The sequence below is a fragment of the Nerophis lumbriciformis genome, linkage group LG25 (genome assembly GCF_033978685.3).
Source record: "Nerophis lumbriciformis linkage group LG25, RoL_Nlum_v2.1, whole genome shotgun sequence".
Taxonomy (NCBI): Eukaryota; Metazoa; Chordata; class Actinopteri; order Syngnathiformes; family Syngnathidae; genus Nerophis; species Nerophis lumbriciformis.
In genome coordinates, this window is record NC_084572.2 from 9,480,293 (window position 1) to 9,501,793 (window position 21,501).

General features: G+C 42.9%; 1 protein-coding gene across 3 annotated transcripts; it reads left to right on the forward strand.

The window, feature by feature from the left end:
- Position 1: 1 nt before the first annotated feature.
- Positions 2 to 21,441, forward strand: vezt (vezatin, adherens junctions transmembrane protein). 3 transcript variants are annotated; one of them, XM_061983657.1, is made up of 13 exons: positions 2 to 359; positions 574 to 771; positions 8,272 to 8,394; positions 14,074 to 14,154; positions 14,220 to 14,383; positions 14,455 to 14,724; positions 16,517 to 16,674; positions 16,740 to 16,888; positions 16,957 to 17,312; positions 17,384 to 17,577; positions 17,779 to 17,891; positions 20,063 to 20,270; positions 20,349 to 21,441. In XM_061983657.1, exons 2-13 carry the CDS (start codon positions 736 to 738, stop codon positions 20,849 to 20,851), a joined length of 2,355 nt encoding a protein of 784 aa, XP_061839641.1. In that variant the 5' UTR covers positions 2 to 359; positions 574 to 735; the 3' UTR covers positions 20,852 to 21,441. The 3 variants fall into 3 exon arrangements, with proteins under 3 accessions (XP_061839641.1, XP_061839643.1, XP_061839642.1); XM_061983659.1 differs by having other exon boundaries at positions 3 to 359; positions 16,529 to 16,674; XM_061983658.2 differs by lacking the exon at positions 2 to 359 and having other exon boundaries at positions 412 to 771.
- The last annotated feature ends 60 nt before the right edge of the window (positions 21,442 to 21,501 follow it).

Below are 21,501 nucleotides of genomic sequence, written 5' to 3' on the forward strand. Positions count from 1 at the left end.
ATTTGTTTCGGGTTCCACTCCACTCTCTTTTACAATGTTTTATTTTGAAGTAACGCTCTTCGATTTCCCTTTAGATGTTGCCACTTCACTGTTAATTTCCTCGCCTGCCTCTTCTAACGGTTGGGCGTGTTTCCAATGACCACAGGGGGCGCTGTGGCAACAACAAGCGTCGGTGTTTCCGGGAGAAAAACCCCAAAGCCTGATGGGAGATGTAGTATTGATCAAAACGTTTATCCTCGCTTCATTTTTCCCAGCGTTTTGTCGATTGTGTCAAGAGGAAAGTGACAACAGTAAAACACTTCCTGTCGTCGTAATAAAAGTAAACCGTATTCCCTAAGTGACGAGTTTAGAGTGTCAGCGTGAGTATATATTCAAATGTATCGCTTATAATGTACTCTAACAGTACAATACTAGCTATTTTTGGGTGGATTTGTTTCGGTTTCTACTCCTCTTCCTGTTACAATGTTTTATTTTGAAGTAACGCTCTTCGATTTCCCTTTAGATGTTGCCACTTCACTGTTAATTTCCTCGCCTGCCTCTTCTAACGGTTGGGCGTGTTTCCAATGACCACAGGGGGCGCTGTGACAACAACAAGCGTCGGTGTTTCCGGGAGAAACCCCGCAAAGCCTGATGGGAGATGTAGTATTGACGTGGTTAAGCGAACCGGCCAAACCAGCGACTTCTCCGCCTCCCTCCGTCCAGAGACAGTGAGCTACGCGCAGATGGAGGAGCGCAATGACGGAGGAGTTTGATGAAGATGTTGTATTTGAGGTCGGTATTACGACGTGGCGGCTGTGTGACACTTTGTTTAGCCGATTGCTTTGTCATGCTGATGTCAATAGAGGCTGTCGTTAGCCGGCTAGGTAGCTAGCTAGGATAACACAATAACAAACATTGCTGAAATAAACACACACTGACGGGACACAATTTATTCTCATATTTTTTGCTTTACTAGCTCTTATTAAGAGGGGACGAGCGGCGTAAGTTTGTTATTATAAGTAGCTCTTACACTAGGGCGGGGATGAGCAGACAGACAGAACCATGACGTCAGTTCTGAAACACACACACACATTCTTGTATTTGTTACCTTCTTGAGACCTCCGAAAAGTGCCTACCTCTTTAGGACAGACCTGGGCAAATTAAGGCCCGTTAAGCTTTTTAATCTGGCCCGCCGGACATTCCCAAATAATTTTTTTAGACATACTTGCCAACCCTCCCGGAATTTCCGGTAGACTCCCGAAATTCAGCGCCTCTCCCGAAAACCTCCCGGGACAAATTTTCTCCCGAAATTCAGGCGGACTCAGGTCCATATGGACCTGAGTCCGCTTTCCCACAATATAAACAGCGTACCTGCCCAATTACGTTATAACTGTAGAATGATGGAGGGCGAGTTCTTGGTTTCTTATGTCGGTTTATTCTTAGACAGTTTTATTAACATCCTCCCAGCGCGGCAACAACACACAACAACAGCAGTCACGTTTTCGTCTACCGTAAAACAGTTCGTCTGCCGTAAACAGCAATGTTGTGACACTCTTAAACAGGACAATACTGCCATCTAGTGCATTTGATGAAAGCACTTTTGTGCGTGCCACACAGCAATGCATCATCAGAGACGGTGTTCAGCATGGTTAGAAAAATAGTGACAGAGAATAGAACAAGAATGGACAATTCAACCCTTAACTCAACAATGAGTAGATGAGTGTTATGTGTGTGTATATGTGTAAATAAATGAACACTGAAATTCAAGTATTTATTATATATATATATATATATATATAATAAATATACATATATATAATAAATATATATTTATAGCTAGAATTCACTGAAAGTCAAGTATTTATTTTATATATATATATATATATAAATATATATATATATATATATGTGTGTGTGTGTGTGTGTGTATATATATATATATATATATATATATATATATATATATATATATATATATATATATATATATATATATATATATGAAATACTTGACTTAGTATTTCATATATATATATATATATATATATATATATATATATATATATATATATATATATATATATATATATATATATATGAAATACTTGACTTGGTGAATTCTAGCTGTAAATATACTCCTCCCCTCTTAGCCACGCCCCCAACCACCCCCCGCCCCCAACCACGCCCCCACCCCCCACCCCACCTCCCGAAATCGGAGGTCTCAAGGTTGGCAAGTATGTTTTTAGATGATGTGCAGTGATGTTTTCTAATGACCGTAAGTCTTGAACTATACAAAGTATTTCATTGGTTGGAATCTGCACTTTTGGATGATATACTAGTTACTATGGTAATCTATTTAGTTACTATGGTCATCTAATTAGTTACTATGGTCATCTAATTAGTTACTATGGTCATCTACGTCATAGCAGCTCAAGACGGGGAGCGTTTCCACAGAGGCGTAAGGAGATTTTCACAACAAAGTTCTAAAGCTTAGTGATGTATCAGATTGTAGGTGTGTTTATTTTGTACCCTTCGCGTTCATATTTCACTGTTTGTTGCATTTTTGTTGCGTTTCACTTGATTGTAAAATATGTCGATCGAAAGGGGGTGACACGTTCATATTTTGTCAATATTCAGTGTTTTATCGTTCATAGAAAAATTTAAAATTCCATTACGTTTTTTTAAGGCGGTCTGTCATAACGTTTTTAGCATTCAATCAGACATTATAGTGAGGTTTTGTATTAGTGTTCCTAAAAATAGATATACCGGCCCCCAGACAAGTTTTTTTTCTCGAAATGTGGCCCCCGAGTCAAAATAATTGCCCAGGCCTGCTTTAGGACCACCCTTTCTAGATATATAAAGATTAAAAATGTTTGTAATTGGTTTTTAATCTTCATTATTTACTTCAAGTTATTACAGTATGTCTCTATATACATATTTAGACACACACACACACACACACACACACACACACACACACACACACACACACACACACACACACACACACCAACACACACAAACACATTCTTGTATTTCTTACCTTCTTGAGACCATAGAAAAATGCCTACCTCTTTAAGACCACCCTTTCTCGATATATAAAGATTTCCACCGTGCTGTATACATATTTATTTTATTTTTTTATTAATTTTGGCCAAAGCATTTAAAAAAAATTTTACACACACACTTGTTATTTCATATGTTGGCCAGAGGGGGGGCACTTAAATTTTTTTTACACACACTTGTTATTTCATATGTTGACCAGAGGGGGAGCACTTTTAAAAGCGACACACAGTCAATTTGAAAAATCCCCCCTTTTTGGGACCACCCTCATGTTGATAGATGTCACCAGCAGGGGTGCAAATGAGACATTCTCTATTAGATGCAATGTTATTGGGACCATGATTTATGTCATCACTTGTTCACACCTCCTCATATGGAAGATACTGTTCCTTCTTCATGTCTCAAGAAGAGCAGAAATACAAGAACACACACACACATTCTTGTATTTCTTACCTTCTTGAGACCATAGAAAAATGCCTCCCTCTTTGGACCAGCCTTTCTACATATATAAAGATGTGTATTTACAACATTAATAATATATACATACTATGCAAATATAAAAAAGCTTGTTGCGAAAAATGAGTTGGAATATCACAAGAAAAAGGTCACAATTTCACAAGAAAAACTTAGAATTTTGGCAGTATTATAATAAAAGTCATCATTTTACTCATTGCAAGTTAAAATTTTACAAGAAAAACTGAACATTTGTGCAATATTATGATAAAAGTTTAAATTTTAACTCAATAACCGTCGCATTTTACAAGAAAAGCTTAACATTTTTGCAATTTTATGAAAGGAGTCGCAATTTTACTCGCCAAAAGTCACAATTTAATAAGAAAAACTTAAAATGTTTTCGCAATATTATAATAATCGGAATTTTACTCGGCAAAATTATGAAAAAAGTCATCATTTTACTCCACTTTTTTACAAGAACAAAAAAATTGGCAATATTGTGATAAAAGTCGAACTTTTACATGACAAATGTCACCATTTGGCATTTAAAAAGTAATAATTTTACATAAAAAAAGTAATAATTTTACAAGAAAATATTGCACTATTACAGAAACAGAAAGAATATGAGAAATGGTTCCCAATTTTAAAAGAAAAAAGTCGACACATTGTGAGAAAAAGACTGTTTTTAGTTAAAAAACATTTTTTTGTAATTGTTTTTTAATCTTCATTATTTACTTCAAGTTATTACAATATGTCTCTATATATATATATATATATATATATATATATATATATATATATATATATATATATATATATATATATATATATATATATATATATATATATATATATATATATTTTTTTTTTTTTTTTAATTAATTTTGGCCAAAGGGGGAGTATTTCAATTTCTTACACACACTTGTTATTTCATATGTTGACCAGAGGGGGAGCACTTTTAAAAGCGACACAGTCAGTTTGAAAAAGCCCTCCTTTTTGGGACCACCCTCATTTTGATAGATGTCACCAGCAGGGGTGCAAATGAGACATTCTCTATTAGATGCAATGTTATTGGGACCATGATTTATGTCATCAGTTGTTCACACCTCCTCATATGGAAGATACTTTTCCTTCTTCGTGTCTCAAGAAGAGAGAAATACAAGAACACACACACACACACACATCTGGACTGCGATACGAGCCGCCAGTCGGTGTAACCATTCAAGTGAGTAACGTTTACAGCCTGTGTGTATTATTAGTGTGTGGATGAGTATTAAACCGAGATGACGCTCCTGTCAACGGTCCAGCAGAGATGCTTTCTATTAGTAGGGCAGACATCTTGCAAGAAAGATTATGATGCACAGTTATACAAGCCTCGAATTTTAACTTTTTAAGGTCAAGGCAAGTGTTTCCTTAAAGGAGGGCTCATAATAATATTAACATATATATATATATATATATATATATATATATATATATATATATATATATATATATATATATATATATATATATATATATATATATATATATATATATAATGTGTATGTATGTATGTATATATATATGCAGTGTTGGGACTAACGCGTTACAAAGTAACGCCGTTACTATCGGCGGTAACTAGTAATCTAACGCGTTATTTTTTATATTCAGTAATTCCGTTACCATTACTACATGATGCGTTACTGCGTTATTTTGCGTTATTTTTTATGTAGTATCGGCTAGAAACTGAGAAGATCTGAGTGTTGCAGCGCTGCTGAAGAGGCGACAAAAAAGAGGCGCGCCGCGCGCTGTCTGTGTGTACGTGTGTGTGTGTGTGTGTGAGTGTGTGTGTGTGGGAGGGGCCGTGTCTGTGTCTACTATCAAGACGTCATGGCGAACCCCGAAGCCGAGTTTCTTAAAATGGAGATATTTTCAGTACGTTTCTTTTATCGACCACAAAGAAAAGAACATTTTAGTTGAATGTAAGTTTCAAATATGCTGAAACAGCGACAAAAACAACATGCTTCGACGAAGCTAGTAAAGAGACACACACTTCACCTCCACCTCCAACAGCGGCTGGATTTTAATGAGGCACTGCACACTGAAGGTACACACACTCTGTCAATTCTCTTATATACTCTTTCATTTTAAACTTTTAGAGTGTTTGATTATCACATCACTCTAAATGTTTAGACTATAAAGTTCACAAACCTAAAGAGGGATACGGTACTAGTGGGCCAGGCTAATATTTCCTTTTCTCTAAACTAAGTGGGGAAATGTGTAGAGTGTTCTGGGCTTCAGACATGATTTTATTTCAGAATTCCTTGAGAAAACGCCTGGTTAGGCTTTATGTATGTAGTGTGTGCCTTTCTTGTTTTACAGCTATGTTGTTATTATGCTGTTTGTTACTTATGTATGTTAAGTTGCAGCTATTTAAAATAGTTTTGTCAATTTGTTCTGGTCTGAAACAAATTGGCCCTTTAAAACATATCTTTGTCTTTGTGTGTTGTATGTAGAGCACATTGCTTAGCAGAGTTCAGTGATGCAAATGCATGTCAAGTTGATCAACACATTGTATTATTGTCCAGTGCAATAACAGTACTGAAATGAAGGCTAAAAGGGCATTAAATGGGGCCTTAAAAAAATAAAAAATAAATATATAAGTAACTAAATAGTTACTTTTCACAGTAACGCATTACTTTTTGGTTTAAGTAACTGAGTTAGTAACTGAGTTACTTTTGAAATAAAGTAACTAGTAACTGTAACTAGTTACTGGTTTTCAGTAACTAACCCAACACTGTATATATGTATGTATATATATATGTATATGTGTATATATATATATATATATATATATATATATATATATATATATATATATATATATATATATATATATATATACAACTCTTTTTTAAATTCATTATTAATATCAACTTGTCAGCTTTTTGTCATTACATGATGCCTTTATCTCTTTTTACATTTTGTCAGCGGGAGGTATTTTTTTTTAAGTCATTTATTTATGTTTTTAAGTTATGTTCATTTATATGTACATGTAGATGCTGTATCGGGACAGATCCATTAGAATCAGAATCAGAATCAGCTTTATTGTCATTACGCAAGGTAACGAGATTGAGGCCATTCCATACAGTGCGATGTGTGCATGCTAGAAAAACAATGTGCAAATATATAAAAATTAAAAAAATGTAGAAGTGCAATGAATATGGTGTGAAATGAATATATACATGAAAAAACAAAACAAAAACAGGGTGGTTGGTGGAATGGGTTATTGCACCGAAGAGAAGGCAGTTATGAGGGACAATGGGGCAGTCCGTTCAGGATGGTTATGGCCCTGGGGAAGAAGCTGTTCTTTAGCCTGTTTGTTTTGGTTTTAATGCACCTGTAGCGCTTCCCAGAGGGCAGCAGGTGGAACAGGTCAGAGCCAGGGTGGGTGCTGTCTTTGATGATGGCACTGGCTCTGTTGAGGCAGCGGGAGGTGTAGATGTCCGTCAGAGAGGGGAGAGGGCGGCCGATGATCTTCTGAGCCGTCTTGACCACTCTTTGCAGCCTCTCCCTGTCTGCTGCAGTGCAGCTGCCGTACCATACCGTAATACAGTAGGTCAGCAGGCTCTCGATGGACGAGCGGTAGAAGGTCAGCAGCAGGTCAGGCTTCAGGTTGTACTTCCCGAGGACTCTAAGGAAGTGTAGCCGCTGCTGAGCCTTCTTGATGATTGATGTGGTGTTGACTGTCCAGGAGAAGTCATTAGAGATGTGGACTCCAAGGTACCATTAAGAGTTTGAGTAGAAATATGTCGTATAGGAATTAAGTAAACACAATAATACATTGACAAAATGCTGTGTCACATGAATTGTTTTTGAAGTAACAACCTTGTGACATTAAAAAAAACACAAATTTAAAAAATCCCATGGTGTTTACTTTGTGATATTAATATAAAACTCACAGGAGTTTGGCTAATGAAGATGTAGTCTAAAGTAGCAAGCTTTGTTCTTCTCCAACGCCTCCTTGTAGTTCAGTGCAACAGTTTGGCCAACAAAAATAAAGAGGAGTGACACCTCTCACATCGAATACACAATCTTCACAGATTCGATGAAATGACAAAACATTTTAGCTAATACTGATGTTATTTGAACACTGATACAGTTTGCAGTTAAATAAAGGAGTGAACATCCCAGTCAACAAAGTAAAGACTTTATAAACAAGTTGTGACAACGTTCACGACACATCACCTGCTGCATGTTTCCTCGCCTCATTAACTCTCAGTCACAGCAGCTGATAGACGCTATATTGAGGAAATAAAAGCAACATCAAATAGTTTTCTCTTTCGCTGTATACTTTTAGTGTGGGGACAAGTGTCTCCAATATTGTCCACACCTGTCTCCATCTAAACACAGCAGTGCATTAATAAATGACGGTTTTTCGGTAATTCAAAATGAGACGGTATTACTAACCTTCTGGAATTATATCGCAAATTATCATTATAATGTTTACTGTTACATCCCTCGTCCATTAACTAGTAAAAAGGTAAGGGAGGTCACGGCGTGTTCTTTCCGTCGATGTTGGTCAATTTTTTAAGGCATTTCGGCAAGTCACAAGTAAATTCAAGCCCTGGTTATAGTGTTGTCCTTGCGGAATATTGGACACACCCCATGACTGGTACTATTGTCTTCTCTCCTGCAGTCTGCTACATTTTGTGTGTTAAGATGGTTATTTTTACAAATTGGAATCTCCAACAGAGAATATTGACTTGTGCAAACTGATCTCCACTTTTGCAGAACTCGCCTCTTTTCCAGTACCTGCATGATCTAGGCCACACAGACTTCGAGGCATGTCCCACGGCGGTGCAGGAGGCGGAGTATGGAGGACAGGAGGGCGACCCCGGCTCAAATCAGCAGAAAGTGAGTCCACCAATTAGCATGTTTCTTCATCTTTTAGAGTTCAAGGAACTTTTTTTTGGTAGACCTCCATGCAGCTCGTGCAGTTGCCCGGGGGAGATACGTTGTGGTTATTTATGCTCTCACATTAGAGGTGAACCTCACTCCAATTGCATCCTTTTCATTTTGCTGGCGTTTGAGCGGACCCGTGACGCATGAATTGCTGTCATAAAGCACGATGGAACTTTCCACATGTGTCACGCTTCCGCTCCAAGGAGGACCAGAGTTTTTGTTTTTTTGACAGGACAGGAAATCTTTCGGCAGGTCTGCTTGTGAGCCGTTTCCTGGAGGTGGAGCCAACGTTCCCGGGAATGTCGTTCCCACTTTCGATGTTTTCAAAAGTGCTTGCGCGGATCACTAAAGAGCTTATTATGGGACTAATCTTTTAACAATGGCGGTAAAGCATACTTGCCAACCTTGAGACCTCCGATTTCGGGAGGTGGGGGGTGGGGGCGTGGTCGGGGGTGGGGCGGGGCGTGATTGGGGGCGTGGTTAAGAGGGGAGGAGTATATTGACAGCTAGAATTCACCAAGTCAAGTATCTCATACATATATATATATATATATATATATAAATATCTACATCCTGAAAATATGCAAACAAAACTGTGTTTAGATAATTGCTACTTCAAACTTGCATAAATAGATATTAAGGACAATAACATAACTTGGCTTCTGAGAGTTTCAAAATGTAATGAATAAAATGCTAAAGTTGTTGATAAACAAGCAATTATTTTAATAATTAAATATGGTCATTTTAAATGAATTATTATGATGATTTAAAATCAATTATTTCAAATATGTTTATTTGAATGTATAATTCTATGGCTGGATGTAATAAGGAGTCAGGAAAAAATACAAATAAAAATACAATTAATTTTGATGTTTTTAGCAAAATATAGTAAAAATGTATTTATTTTTTTAAATTAATAAATATATTTATTTTTAGGTAAGATAAACATAATAATACAATTTATCTCTAGTCTGGATGATTTAGTTCTTGTCACCCTGTTGTCCTACCGTCATGAAAAAAGGCTGTCCTCACTCAGGTTGCATGAAGCTGGAGGGGGCGTGGCTTCCAGCTCCGGCTGAAAATCGGGAGATTTTCGGGAGAATATTTGTCCTGGGAGGTTTTCGGGAGAGGCGCTGAATTTCGGGAGTCTCCCGGAAAATTCGGGAGGGTTGGCAAGTATGCGGTAAAGCCAGGATTTAGCGTCTTAGCATTAGAAAGTTCTCAGTGTGACACCAGGAAGTATACTTTGAACACAATCTACAGACCTGGGTTTTACAATAGGAATTGTTCTAAAAGGTCAAACAAAATCTGAATCGTACAAAAACGGAAAACATTTTCTATAAGAAATAACGTAAATCCAATAAATGTGTTCCAGACCGTCAAAAATATGAAGACAAAACACATTTTCTAAAGATTCTTGTATTATTTTCAAGGCTTTTTAATATTTTTATGTGCATCCACTAGGGGTGTCACAGTATGTGTATTTGTATTGAACTGTTTCGGTACGGTTCGAAGGTGTACCGAATGAGTTTCCACGCGAACATATTAAGTAGCCGCCTAAGCCAAGGGTCGGCAACCCGCGGCTCCGGAGCCGCATGCGGCTCTTTGATTACTCTGATGCGGCTCAGCAGCTTACTTGCTGAACCCCCCAATTTTCCCGTGAGACTTCCGGATTTCAGTGCCTCTCGCAGAAAACTCCCGGGATTAATATTCACCGATTTTCACCCTTACAGCTATAGTAAGGGCGTGCCATGATGGTACAACATTTGGCGCTCTCTACAATCTGTATTAACAGCGTGCCAGCCCAACACTTGTTATACAATACACATCTTCTGCTTGCACACGTATGTGACAGCAAGGCATACTTGGTCAACAGCCACACAGGTTACACTGACGATGACCATATAAAACAACTTTAACACTCTTACTAATAATGCGCCACACTTTGAACCAAAACCAAACAAGAATGACAAACACATTTCGGGAGAACATCTGCACCTTAACACAACATAAACACAACAGAACAAACACCCAGAATCCCATGCAGCCCTGACTCTTCCAGGCTACATTATACACCCCTGCTACCACCAAACACCGGAAGAGTTAGGGCTGCAGGGGATTCTGGGTATTTGTCCTGTTGTGTTTATGTTGTGTTACTGTGCAGATGTTCTTCCGAAATGTGTTTGTCATTCTTGTTTGGTGTGGGTTCACAGTGTGGCACATTATTAGTAAGAGTGTTATAGTTTTTTTTATACCGCCACCGTCAGTGTAACCTGTGTGGTTGTTGACCAAGTATGCCTTGCTGTCACCTACGTGAGCAAGCGAAAACACCAGACAACGTGTGGCTGATAAGGCACGCTGGTTGTCCATCCATCCATCCATTTTCTACCGCTTATTCCCTTTTGGGATCGCGGGGGGCACTGGAGCCTATCTCAGCTACAATCGGGCGGAAGGTGGGGTACACCCTGGACAAGTCGCCACCTCATCGCAGGGCCAACACAGATAGACAGACAACATTCACACTCACATTCACACACTAGGGCCAATTTAGTGTTGCCAATCAACCTATCCCCAGGTGCATGTCTTTGGAGGTGGGAGGAAGCCGGAGTACCCGGAGGGAACCCACGCAGTCACGGGGAGAACATGCAAACTCCACACAGAAAGATCCCGAGCCCGGGATTGAATCCAAGACTACTCAGGACCTTCGTATTGTGAGGCAGATGCACTAACCCCTCTTCCACCGTGCTTCCCCACGCTGGTTGTAGTGGGTGCTATATGCTGTACCATCACGGCGCGCATGACGCTGACAAGCGCCATTCATTTAAAACCCGCGTGCCGCACCTGTTTTCAAAATCCATATAAAGGTGTGGGCAGCGTGTCTGAGACCCCTAGTTTATACATAGCACAAAGCAAAAAGAAAATTTGGTATGTAATGTTATTTCATTTAAAATTTCAAAAAAAATTTGCGGCTCCCATTGTTTTCTATAATTTGCGAAACTGGTCAAAATGGCTCTTTGACTGGTAAAGGTTGCCGACCCCTGGCCTAAGCAAAAGTCTTAACAGGCTGCTCCGCTTCGTTCTGCCTGTCTCTGTCAGTACTCTACACAGCACCCAGTGTGTGTGTGTTCGTGTGTGTGTGTGTGTGTGTGTGTGTGTGTGTGTGTGTGTGTGTGTGTGTGTGTGTGTGTATATGTATGTGTTACGGTGTGTGTGTGTGTGTGTTACGGACAGCAAAGCCCTGTCTGTCTGTTATTTCACTTTACCTTTTTCTGTGTTGGTTGAACTGTGTTGAAGCAGCAAAAAAGGACATTATGTTAAATGAAGAGTTTCTGTCTCTGATAGTTGATATAATAATGTAAGTGCATCATTAAGCCTACATGAACTCCATGGTGTTCAGGGATGAATAGTCTCTCCTATTGCTATTGTACTATTTTTTCAGCTATAGTTACATTAATCATTAGTAATGGAGCAGCCTAGTTTTGAATGGCAGGGTCCCTGCTATCACATGTTGATACAAATATAACATTTACTTAATAAAAATCAACTACAGGCTTCCCAAATGCTGTAATAAATTAAGCATGATGAGTTGACTTGAAACTGTTTAATGTTGCACTTTTTATATGTAGAAGAAAAGTTTTGTCATTTTATTTAATCTGAGCAACAACTTGAGGCAGTTTAATGTTGATTAACGTGGGCAGAATTATTATAGTGTTCCCAATGTTAAAAGGATAAAGCCATTGTTTACAAATTTGGTAAATAAATAACCAAAACATGTATATTTTGTTGTTTTCTTACTGTACCAAAAATGACCGAACCGTGACCTCTATTTTAGTGTACCGTTACACCCCTAGCATCTACATCTATCTGTGCATGAAATTTTAAAATGTCCAGAAATTTACTCATGTTAAAAGTACCTGTTTTTGTTTCAATAAAACAACTTGACGTGCATTTTTGGGTTTGACTTTGTCTAAATTCACTTTCCAAATGAAATATCGCGATATACAGTCTATGGTCGAATATATTAGGATATATCCGGGTTGGGGAGGAGATCTTGCCCCAAGTGGAGGAGTTCAAGTACCTCAGAGTCTTGCTCACGAGTGAGGGAAGAGTGGATGGTGAGATCGACAGGCGGATCGGTGCGGCGTCTTCAGTAATGCGGACGCTGTATCGATCCGTTGTGGTGAAGAAGGAGCTGAGTCGGAAGGCAAAGCTCTCAATTTACCGGTCGATCTACGTTCCCGTCTTCACCTACTGTCATGAGCTTTGGTTTATGACCATACTTGCCAACCTTGAGACCTCCGAATTCGGGAGATTGGGGGGTGTTTGAGGTGGGCGGGGGTGGGGTTAAGGGGGGAGGAGTATATTTATAGCTAGAATTCACTCATAAATACTTGAATTTCATCCATCCATCCATCCATTTTCTACCGCTTATTCCCTTCGGGGTCGCGGGGGGCGCTGGAGCCTATCTCAGCTACAATCGGGCGGAAGGCGGGGTACACCCTGGACAAGTCGCCACCTCATCGCAGGGCCAACACAGACAGACAGACAACACTCACACTCACATTCACACACTAGGGCCAATTTAGTGTTGCCAATCAACTTATCCCCAGGTGCATGTCTTTGGAGGTGGGAGGAAGCCGGATTACCCGGAGGGAACCCACGCAGTCACGGGGAGAACATGCAAACTCCACACAGAAAGATCCCGAGGCCGGGATTGAACTCACGACTACTCAGGACCTTCGTATTGTGAGGCAGATGCACTAACCCCTCTTCCACCGTGCTGCCCCACTTGAATTTCAGTGTTCATTTATTTACATATACACACACACATAACACTCCTCTTTACTCATTGTTGTATTTGAAAGTGCAATGCTTTGCAGCCAGTAGCACAGCCTTTGAAGGAGCATAGGTATGGGCAGCATCTGTGAAATTAAATTTGCAGGAAAAGAATGAGTTTAGGGTTGAATTGTCCATCCTCGTTCTATTCTCTGTCACTATCTTTCTAACCATGCTGTTATGTTTTTGGACATTCCTTCTTGCCGTAGTTTTGAAGCAATGCATGATGGGAATCTGGATGTTGTGTGTCAGTGTATTAACGTGCCGGCTGGAATAAACACACGCTGAGAAATAGCTCCGTGCCTGCCTACTTTATGGGTTATAGATAAACCTATGGATAACGGAGACATATATAATATGGGAAGAGCTGGACGAAGTGGCTGGGGAGAGGGAAGTCTGGGCTTCTCTGCTTAGGCTGCTTCCCCCGCGACTCGACCTCGGATAAGCGGAAGAAAACGGATGGATATCAGGATATGAGTGTTGGTCAATATGACCCAGCCCTATGACACACACATCAAGGCTTGTGTCACTCCTTTAGTTTCATAAGGTATCAATGCTTCAGTCTCATTTGACCCATCACTATCATTCAGAAATCAATCAAACTAATAACACCCCCGCCCCTTGGGAAATGGGTCGGCCCAGGCGGGATCGATGGCGCTCTGCTTCTGCCGCAAATAAGTGCGTCACGATACAGAATAGAAGTCCTTTTTGCATTTCAGGTTCTTTGAGTCTTTTTGGACACCTTCTAGAAATTGTTTGAGCCACAGTAAGGTTTTGTGGTGTGTGTTGGTGCAGGGAGGCCTCATGAACACGCTGGCTGAAGCCTTGTGGAGATGGAGCCCGTTTCACTCCTCCTGCAAGCTGGAGCAGCAGCTGGTTGGTAGAAAGTCAAACAGAACTCTGAGACCGGATCGCAACCTGACCCGCCTCCTTCTCCGCAGGACGGCGTGTTTGGCCAGTACTCTGTGAAGTCCATTCTGGACCAGGATGTCCTGCTCCAGGAGGACGTGGAGCTGATCGAGCTGCTGGACCCCAGCCTGCTCACGTTGGGCTCATCGCCCGGCACTTTGTCCCGACCCGGTTTCTTCGCCACGCCCTCGTCATGGTACTGCCGAATGAAATCTGCTATCTTTCCAGACATTAACGTAACATTTGTGTGCTTTTTGCGGGTCACAGGGACATAGCAGGTCTTGTGGGCCTGGCCGCAGTTTTGCTGGGTCTCTGCTCAGCGTCCGGGGGTCTGTGGTCGCTAGCCGCCGCCCTGCTAGGTTGGGCGGGGCTGAGGGCGGCGACGCTGTGGAGGCAAGCTCGAGTGCAGCGGGCCGTCCACGCCAGAGTCTCTCAGATTCACACGCTGGTCCACAACAGCAAGACCCTGACGGGCTTGTCCCGTAAAGCTCTGCGTCTGGTCCAGGAAACGGAGGTCATCTCCAGAGGGTTTACCCTGTACGGTTTTTCTCCCGAATATGTGTTGTAATTAGGGATGTCCCGATCCGATATTTGGATCGGATCGGCAAGGCATGGGAAAATGCCGATCCAGATCCAGTTTAAAAAAAAAACTCCGGTCCGTGTTTTCCAACGCACCGATTTAAATCATACATTCCACTTTTCTGCTGCTCCGTAATTTCCTTTCCGCATTTTCCAGCACACCTTCAACACATCCACAGGTCTGTGGATTCTCACGCAGTTGCTTTTAGCTGCTGGCATTACATGACAGGCTCTTCTCACTCTTTCCTGTGTCTTCCTCTCACAGACAGCAAGTGCACCTTCTTACACACGTCACATACTGTCACGACATACGTCACATACTGTCACGTCATACGTCACATACGTATACGTCCTCCCCGAGCAGAGAGGTAGCAGCATGGCTAACGTTAGCTGTGATGCTAGCGCAGCCGTGCGAGCAACGCTCCCTCTAAGGTGCGCGCCTGTGCAATTGCGCACTGTTTAAGCGTCCTCTGCGCATAGCAAATCTATGCCACGCACAAAATCAAATAAAAAAAAATAAGCGCATAACAATTTTCGACACACAGACACGTCATCATTGTTCAAATATTGTGACATCTGTCGAGACGCTTATGTCCATTCGGTGCCACACGTCTACACCATCAAAATGCTGAGGCAAAAATTTCCACATCAACACCGTATGAAAAAATTAGTGATTTTTTTTAGTTGTGATTTCCTTCTCTGCATGAAAGTTTAAAAGTAGCATATATTAATGCAGTATGAAGAAGAATGTTTTAATGTAGACATGCAAGCCTTGAAAGAACATTTTGAAAATCAAGACTACATTTCCTGCAAATAGGTGCATTTCTACCCTATATTTTAACTTTATATTTATTCTCATATCAAACTCTTTTGGCTGTCTTTTGACACTTACATCCGGCACCCCCTCCACACCCTGGATTATAAATAATGTAAATAATTCAATGTGATTATCTTGTGTGATGACTGTATTATGATGATAGTATATATCTGATAGTATATATATGTATCATGAATCAATTTAAGTGGACCCCGACTTAAACAAGTTGAAAAACTTATTGGGGTGTTACCATTTAGTGGTCAATTGTACGGAATATGTACTTCACTGTGCAACCTACTAATAAAAGTCTCAATCAATCAATCAAAACACATAGAATCATCATACTGCTGTGATTATATGCATCAAGTGTTCATTCAAGGCTAAGGCAAAATATCAAGATATATATTGTGTATCGCAATATGGCCTTAAAATATCGCAATATTAAAAAAAAGGCCATATCGCCCAGCCCTAGTTTCAATTATGCCATTTCTGTTTGTCATGTATAATTTTGTGTTTATCCTTGAATAAACAGGTCAGTTTCTTGTTACCAACCATTGTGTATTATTCAAACTCTCCTAATTCAGCTGGCTAGTTGTTATCAAGAGTACTAAAACCCTTTTCAACATGATTCTGACAACTAAGTAGGCTAAATAACTTTAAACTTTAATACATGCTCGGATAGGCCAGTATCGGTCAGTATCGGTATCGGATCGGAAGTGCAAAAACCTGGATCAGGACATCCCTAGTTGTAATCATCATCTTTTTTACTGCATGCTTGCATGTTGGCTTTATTAGAAATGATGCATCATCTTGTCCTGTCTTGTGATTGGCTGCTTTCTGCCTGCGTCTTGTGCTCAGTGTCTTGTGTGGGTGTAAGCCCCTCCTACCAAGTCAGGGACGTTTCCACAGTTGTATCACATTTCACTTGTCAAGTTTGCTCGACAGGGTGAGTGCGGCCGTCACCTTTAGCAGGGCGGGGCCGGGGGCGGTGCCACACGGACAGCAGCTGATGGGCCTGAGGAAGACCTTGTACCGGGCCCTGCGCTCTGCCTTCCGAGCCTCCAGGAGAGCCACGTGTCACATGCTGAAGGCATATCCTTTACTGGGGAAAAAATGGCGGGAACGTCCATGCTTTAGTTCCCTTAACGCCTTCCAACGTTCCCGCTGAGCTCGGAGATCGACAATGTGACCAACTACGTGTCCGCGGTGCCTCTGAAGGAACTGGGTCTGGGCCTGGGAATCGAACATCTGGGTGACGAGCAGGCCCAGGAGCTTACAGACGACTACAGCCTCCCCGCCCTTAAGGTGAGGACGAGCTGGCCCGTGTCGAAGCTTCGACTGTGTGGAACGTTGACCTGGTTTGTTCTTTACAGATGCTGTACCAGCTGTGGGTGGGGCAAAACTCCGAGTGTTTCCGCAGATTAGCTCTCCTTTTGTCGCAAAAGCGACTGGAGGAGGAGTCAGAGGAAGGGGGCGGCCTCGCAGAAGATTCTGCTCCGTCTGCATTGCACCGCTCCATCGCCGCAGTAACGGAGCCCCTCCACCACGCCCTGGCCGCTTGTCTCGGGGAGGTGCAGCGGAGCTACGACTTCCACCGCCACTTCCAGACGCAGGCGAGGACGTCGTGTTCGGACCGGAACGGCGGAGCGGGAGAGAAATGCAGAGAGCTCAACAGTCTGCACACGTCCATAAGAAGCCTCCAGCTGCACCTGAAGGCCGTGCTCAGCGAGTGAGACACACACTCCCCTCATCGGCGCCACCCATGGGTGTCACACATCGCCATCCTTTCTTCATCTCTAGGATGATCATCCTGGAAGACGACCTGGAGAAGCTGATGGTGGCCAAGGAACCGAGGGAGCTCACCCTGGAGAGTTACCGAGACCTCAGCGAGCGCCTCCACCAGCTGCAGCCGCACATGAAGGCCAGCACCGGCTGCTGGGACGACACCGTCGGTCAGGTGTCGCGCATGCTGAGGCGGGCCAACGCCTGTCCAGGTGAGAGGAGCCAAATTTATCCTCAGAATCATGTCTACCATGAATTCATTAACGTGGACCCCGACTTAAACAAGTTGAAAAACTTATTGGGGTGTTCCCATTTAGTGGTCAATTGTACGGAATATGTACTGTACTGTGCAATCTACTAATAAAAGTCTCAATCAATAAATCAATCAATGTTCATCTCAATCATACCTGCAGGCTCTGCTCAGACTCCAGACCAGTGTGGTCCTCCTGAGACTGAGGTCCCTCCGCCTCCTCCTCCTCCATCTTACCCCTTGATCCTGGACAAAGATCCGGTTCCAGAAGAGATGGTAAGATGACCAAACAATCTGCAAAAAAAAAAATGCTTTCACACTAGAGATTAACCAGAAATTCCAGCTTTACCCGAAATTTCCATGAAATTCCCATTGAAAAGAATGAGACATTTTTGAAAGTTCCACAATTCCCTCATTTTTCATCCCATTCAAACTGTTCCAACTCCAAAAGATTCCGCCCGTTCAAAATTGTGTGCTCTACTTCAACATTTTTTTTAAAACTCCCGGATTTCCAAGAATTCCAAGTTTTCAGGGACAATTTCCCCATTCAAAATGAATTGTCCATTTTTTTTAATTTCCACAATTCCCACATTTTTCAACCTATTCCAACATCGACACATTCCACTCACCCTGGACATTCAAACTAACACTTTCCCTAGTTCCAAACCAAATTCCCTTTTTCCTGGAAATTCAAACTTTTCAACTTTAAAACCATTCCAACATTCAAACTAGTCTTACATTCATACTACATTCTGTCACTTCAACTTCAGCACTCTGGATGCTGTGGGGCTGTCTTGGTTGACAAGACTCTGTAGCATCGCGTGGACATCGGGGGCGGTACCTCTGGATTGGCAGACTGGGGTGGTGGTTCCTCTCTTTAAGAAGGGGAACCGGAGGGTGTGTTCTAACTATCGTGGGATCACACTCCTCAGCCTTCCCGGTAAGGTCTATTCAGGTGTACTGGAGAGGAGGCTACGCCGGATAGTCGAACCTCGCATTCAGGAGGAACAGTGTGGTTTTCGTCCTGGTCGTGGAACTGTGGACCAGCTCTATACTCTCGGCAGGGTCCTTGAGGGTGCATGGGAGTTTGCCCAACCAGTCTACATGTGTTTTGTGGACTTGGAGAAGGCATTCGACCGTGTCCCTCGGGAAGTCCTGTGGGGAGTGCTCAGAGAGTATGGGGTATCGGACTGTCTGATTGTGGCAGTCCGCTCCCTGTATGATCAGTGTCAGAGCTTGGTCCGCATTGCCGGCAGTAAGTCGGACACGTTTCCAGTGAGGGTTGGACTCCGCCAAGGCTGCCCTTTGTCACCCATTCTGTTCATAACTTTTATGGACAGAATTTCTAGGCGCAGTCAAGGCGTTGTGGGGATCTGGTTTGGTGGCTGCAGGATTAGGTCTCTGCTTTTTGCAGATGATGTGGTCCTGATGGCTTCATCTGGCCAGGATCTTCAGCTCTCACTGGATCGGTTCGCAGCCGAGTGTGAAGCGACTGGGATGAGAATCAGCACCTCCAAGTCCGAGTCCATGGTTCTCGCCCGGAAAAGGGTGGAATGCCATCTTCGGGTTAGGGAGGAGACCCTGCCCCAAGTGGAGGAGTTCAAGTACCTCGGAGTCTTGTTCACGAGTGAGGGAAGAGTGGATCGTGAGATCGACAGGCGGATCGGTGCGGCATCTTCAGTAATGCGGACGCTGTATCGATCCGTTGTGGTGAAGAAGGAGCTGAGCCGGAAGGCAAAGCTCTCAATTTACCCGTCGATCTACGTTCTCATCCTCACCTATGGTCATGAGCTTTGGGTTATGACCGAAAGGACAAGATCACGGGTACAAGCGGCCGAAATGAGTTTCCTCCGCCGGGTGGCAGGGCTCTCGCTTAGAGATAGGGTGAGAAGCTCTGTCATCCGGGGGGAGCTCAAAGTAAAGCCGCTGCTCCTCCACATCGAGAGGAGCCAGATGAGGTGGTTCGGGCATCTGGTCAGGATGCCACCCAATCGCCTCCCTCGGGAGGTGTTTGGGGCACGTACGACCGGTAGGAGGCCACGGGGAAGACCCAGGACACGTTGGGAGGACTATGTCTCCCGGCTGGCCTGGGAACGCCTCGGGATCCCCCGGGAGGAGCTGGACGAGGTGGCTGGGGAGAGGGAAGTCTGGGCTTCCCTGCTTAGGCTGCTGCCCCCGCGACCCGACCTCGGATAAGCGGAAGAAGATGGATGGATGGATGGACTTCAGCATTGGAGCATTCACACTCATTTCCTTCAGGAATTGCCTCATCTAAACTATTTTACATGTTTTAAACACTAAATAGTGGTTTCATGTGTATATATTGTATCTGCTGATGTACTTCTGTTGTAGTTGTAAAAAAAAAAAGACCTTGATGATAAACGTCAAAATGCCAAATATGGGCGTCAATATTGGGCTGATCTCTACCTCACAATGACTTGTCTCAGGAGTGGGAGGGCTACGTGTCGGACTCAGACTCGGAAGGAGAGAGAAAGGGTTCCTGGTGCGACATGTTGACTCCTGAGGAACGGGAACGTCAGCGGCGTGAGAGGGAGGAGTCCCGCCGCGTCCTGTCCGAGCTTAAAGTGGTGCTGGGCTTCCGTGCGTCCGACGGCGAGAGGATGAAGAGGAAGCAGATGCTCTTCAGCGACCAAGGTTTGGTGTCCATGCCTACATGTTGACAACTTTGACGACCTCATGAGTGCCACTTGACTATTTCCTGTCTGTCTGCAGCTGCCATGACACCTTCGACTTGCGCTCCCGGCGCCGATGCCGACACGGGTTCAGCAGAAAGAGGCGAGGAAGGAGGAAGAATCCCATCAGAGTGCACTGCAGGAAACCAGGAGGAAGCGAGGGAAGGAAAGGACGAGCGGGTGAGGCCTGACCCCTCTGACAAGCCGCTGACTGAGTTCAGCTGCGGTCGGGAGGCGGAAGACGCCGACGTGGCAGGAGCGTTGGTCTCCACCAGAGGAGGGGGCGGAGCGTCGGAGCTGCACGAGTACGACGGCGTCCTGGAGGAGGGGGAGGAGCAGCAGAACGGTCTGGACCGCCCCAGGAAGCCGAAAGTTCCCACTCTCTCTGTCATGGACCGTCTGACGGACATCCACGGCTTGGACGTGCTCAGCTTCAGCTCCGCCCTCGCCGCCCAGGTGGCTGCGCGCTCGCACTTGGTCATGAAACTGGAGGAGCAGACATTTGGAGATGATGATGATGATGATGAAGAAGAGGAGCAGTGAGCAAAGACTACCTCCATGATTGTCCAGTATTTCCAATTGTTCATCTTCCTTTACTGCTTTACACTCAGGTACCAAACCACCTGTGACCTCATCCGTCCAATCAACACTGATTATTATTATTCTACCAAATACAACTGGACTTAAGTTTCTCTGGAAAAAAAGCCTCGGTGGCTTAGAAGAGAACCAATACTAATACTATGATCATGTAGCATCATGGTCATTCATGATTATTTGTTGAAAGTTGTTCTACATTGGGGGAATACTTTCTGCAGTGTTCTTTAGTGTTCTAATCCAAAGCAAAAAGACCTTGACTAAAACTACAGGAAGAGAAGTGAGATTTGATTTGCACCGTGCATTCATAAACATCTAGAAATGGACTATTTGAAGACCATTACTTGTGAAGTGGCCTTTGGGGGACTAAGTCATGACCGATAACGACGATCTGCTTGCTGGGAATCATCATGTTTGTCATGGGAGGGACAATCTCTTTTCATATGATGTCATAGAAGCCAGACTTGGTCTACACCTTCCCGGACTTGACACTCCTCATCCCCTTTTTTCCAAAGTGAAATAAAATACTATTCAAGTTGTTCGTGGGTCCTAATGTCTCTTTTTGCTGCTCGTGTTTCACAGACTTAAATAGTGGGAGG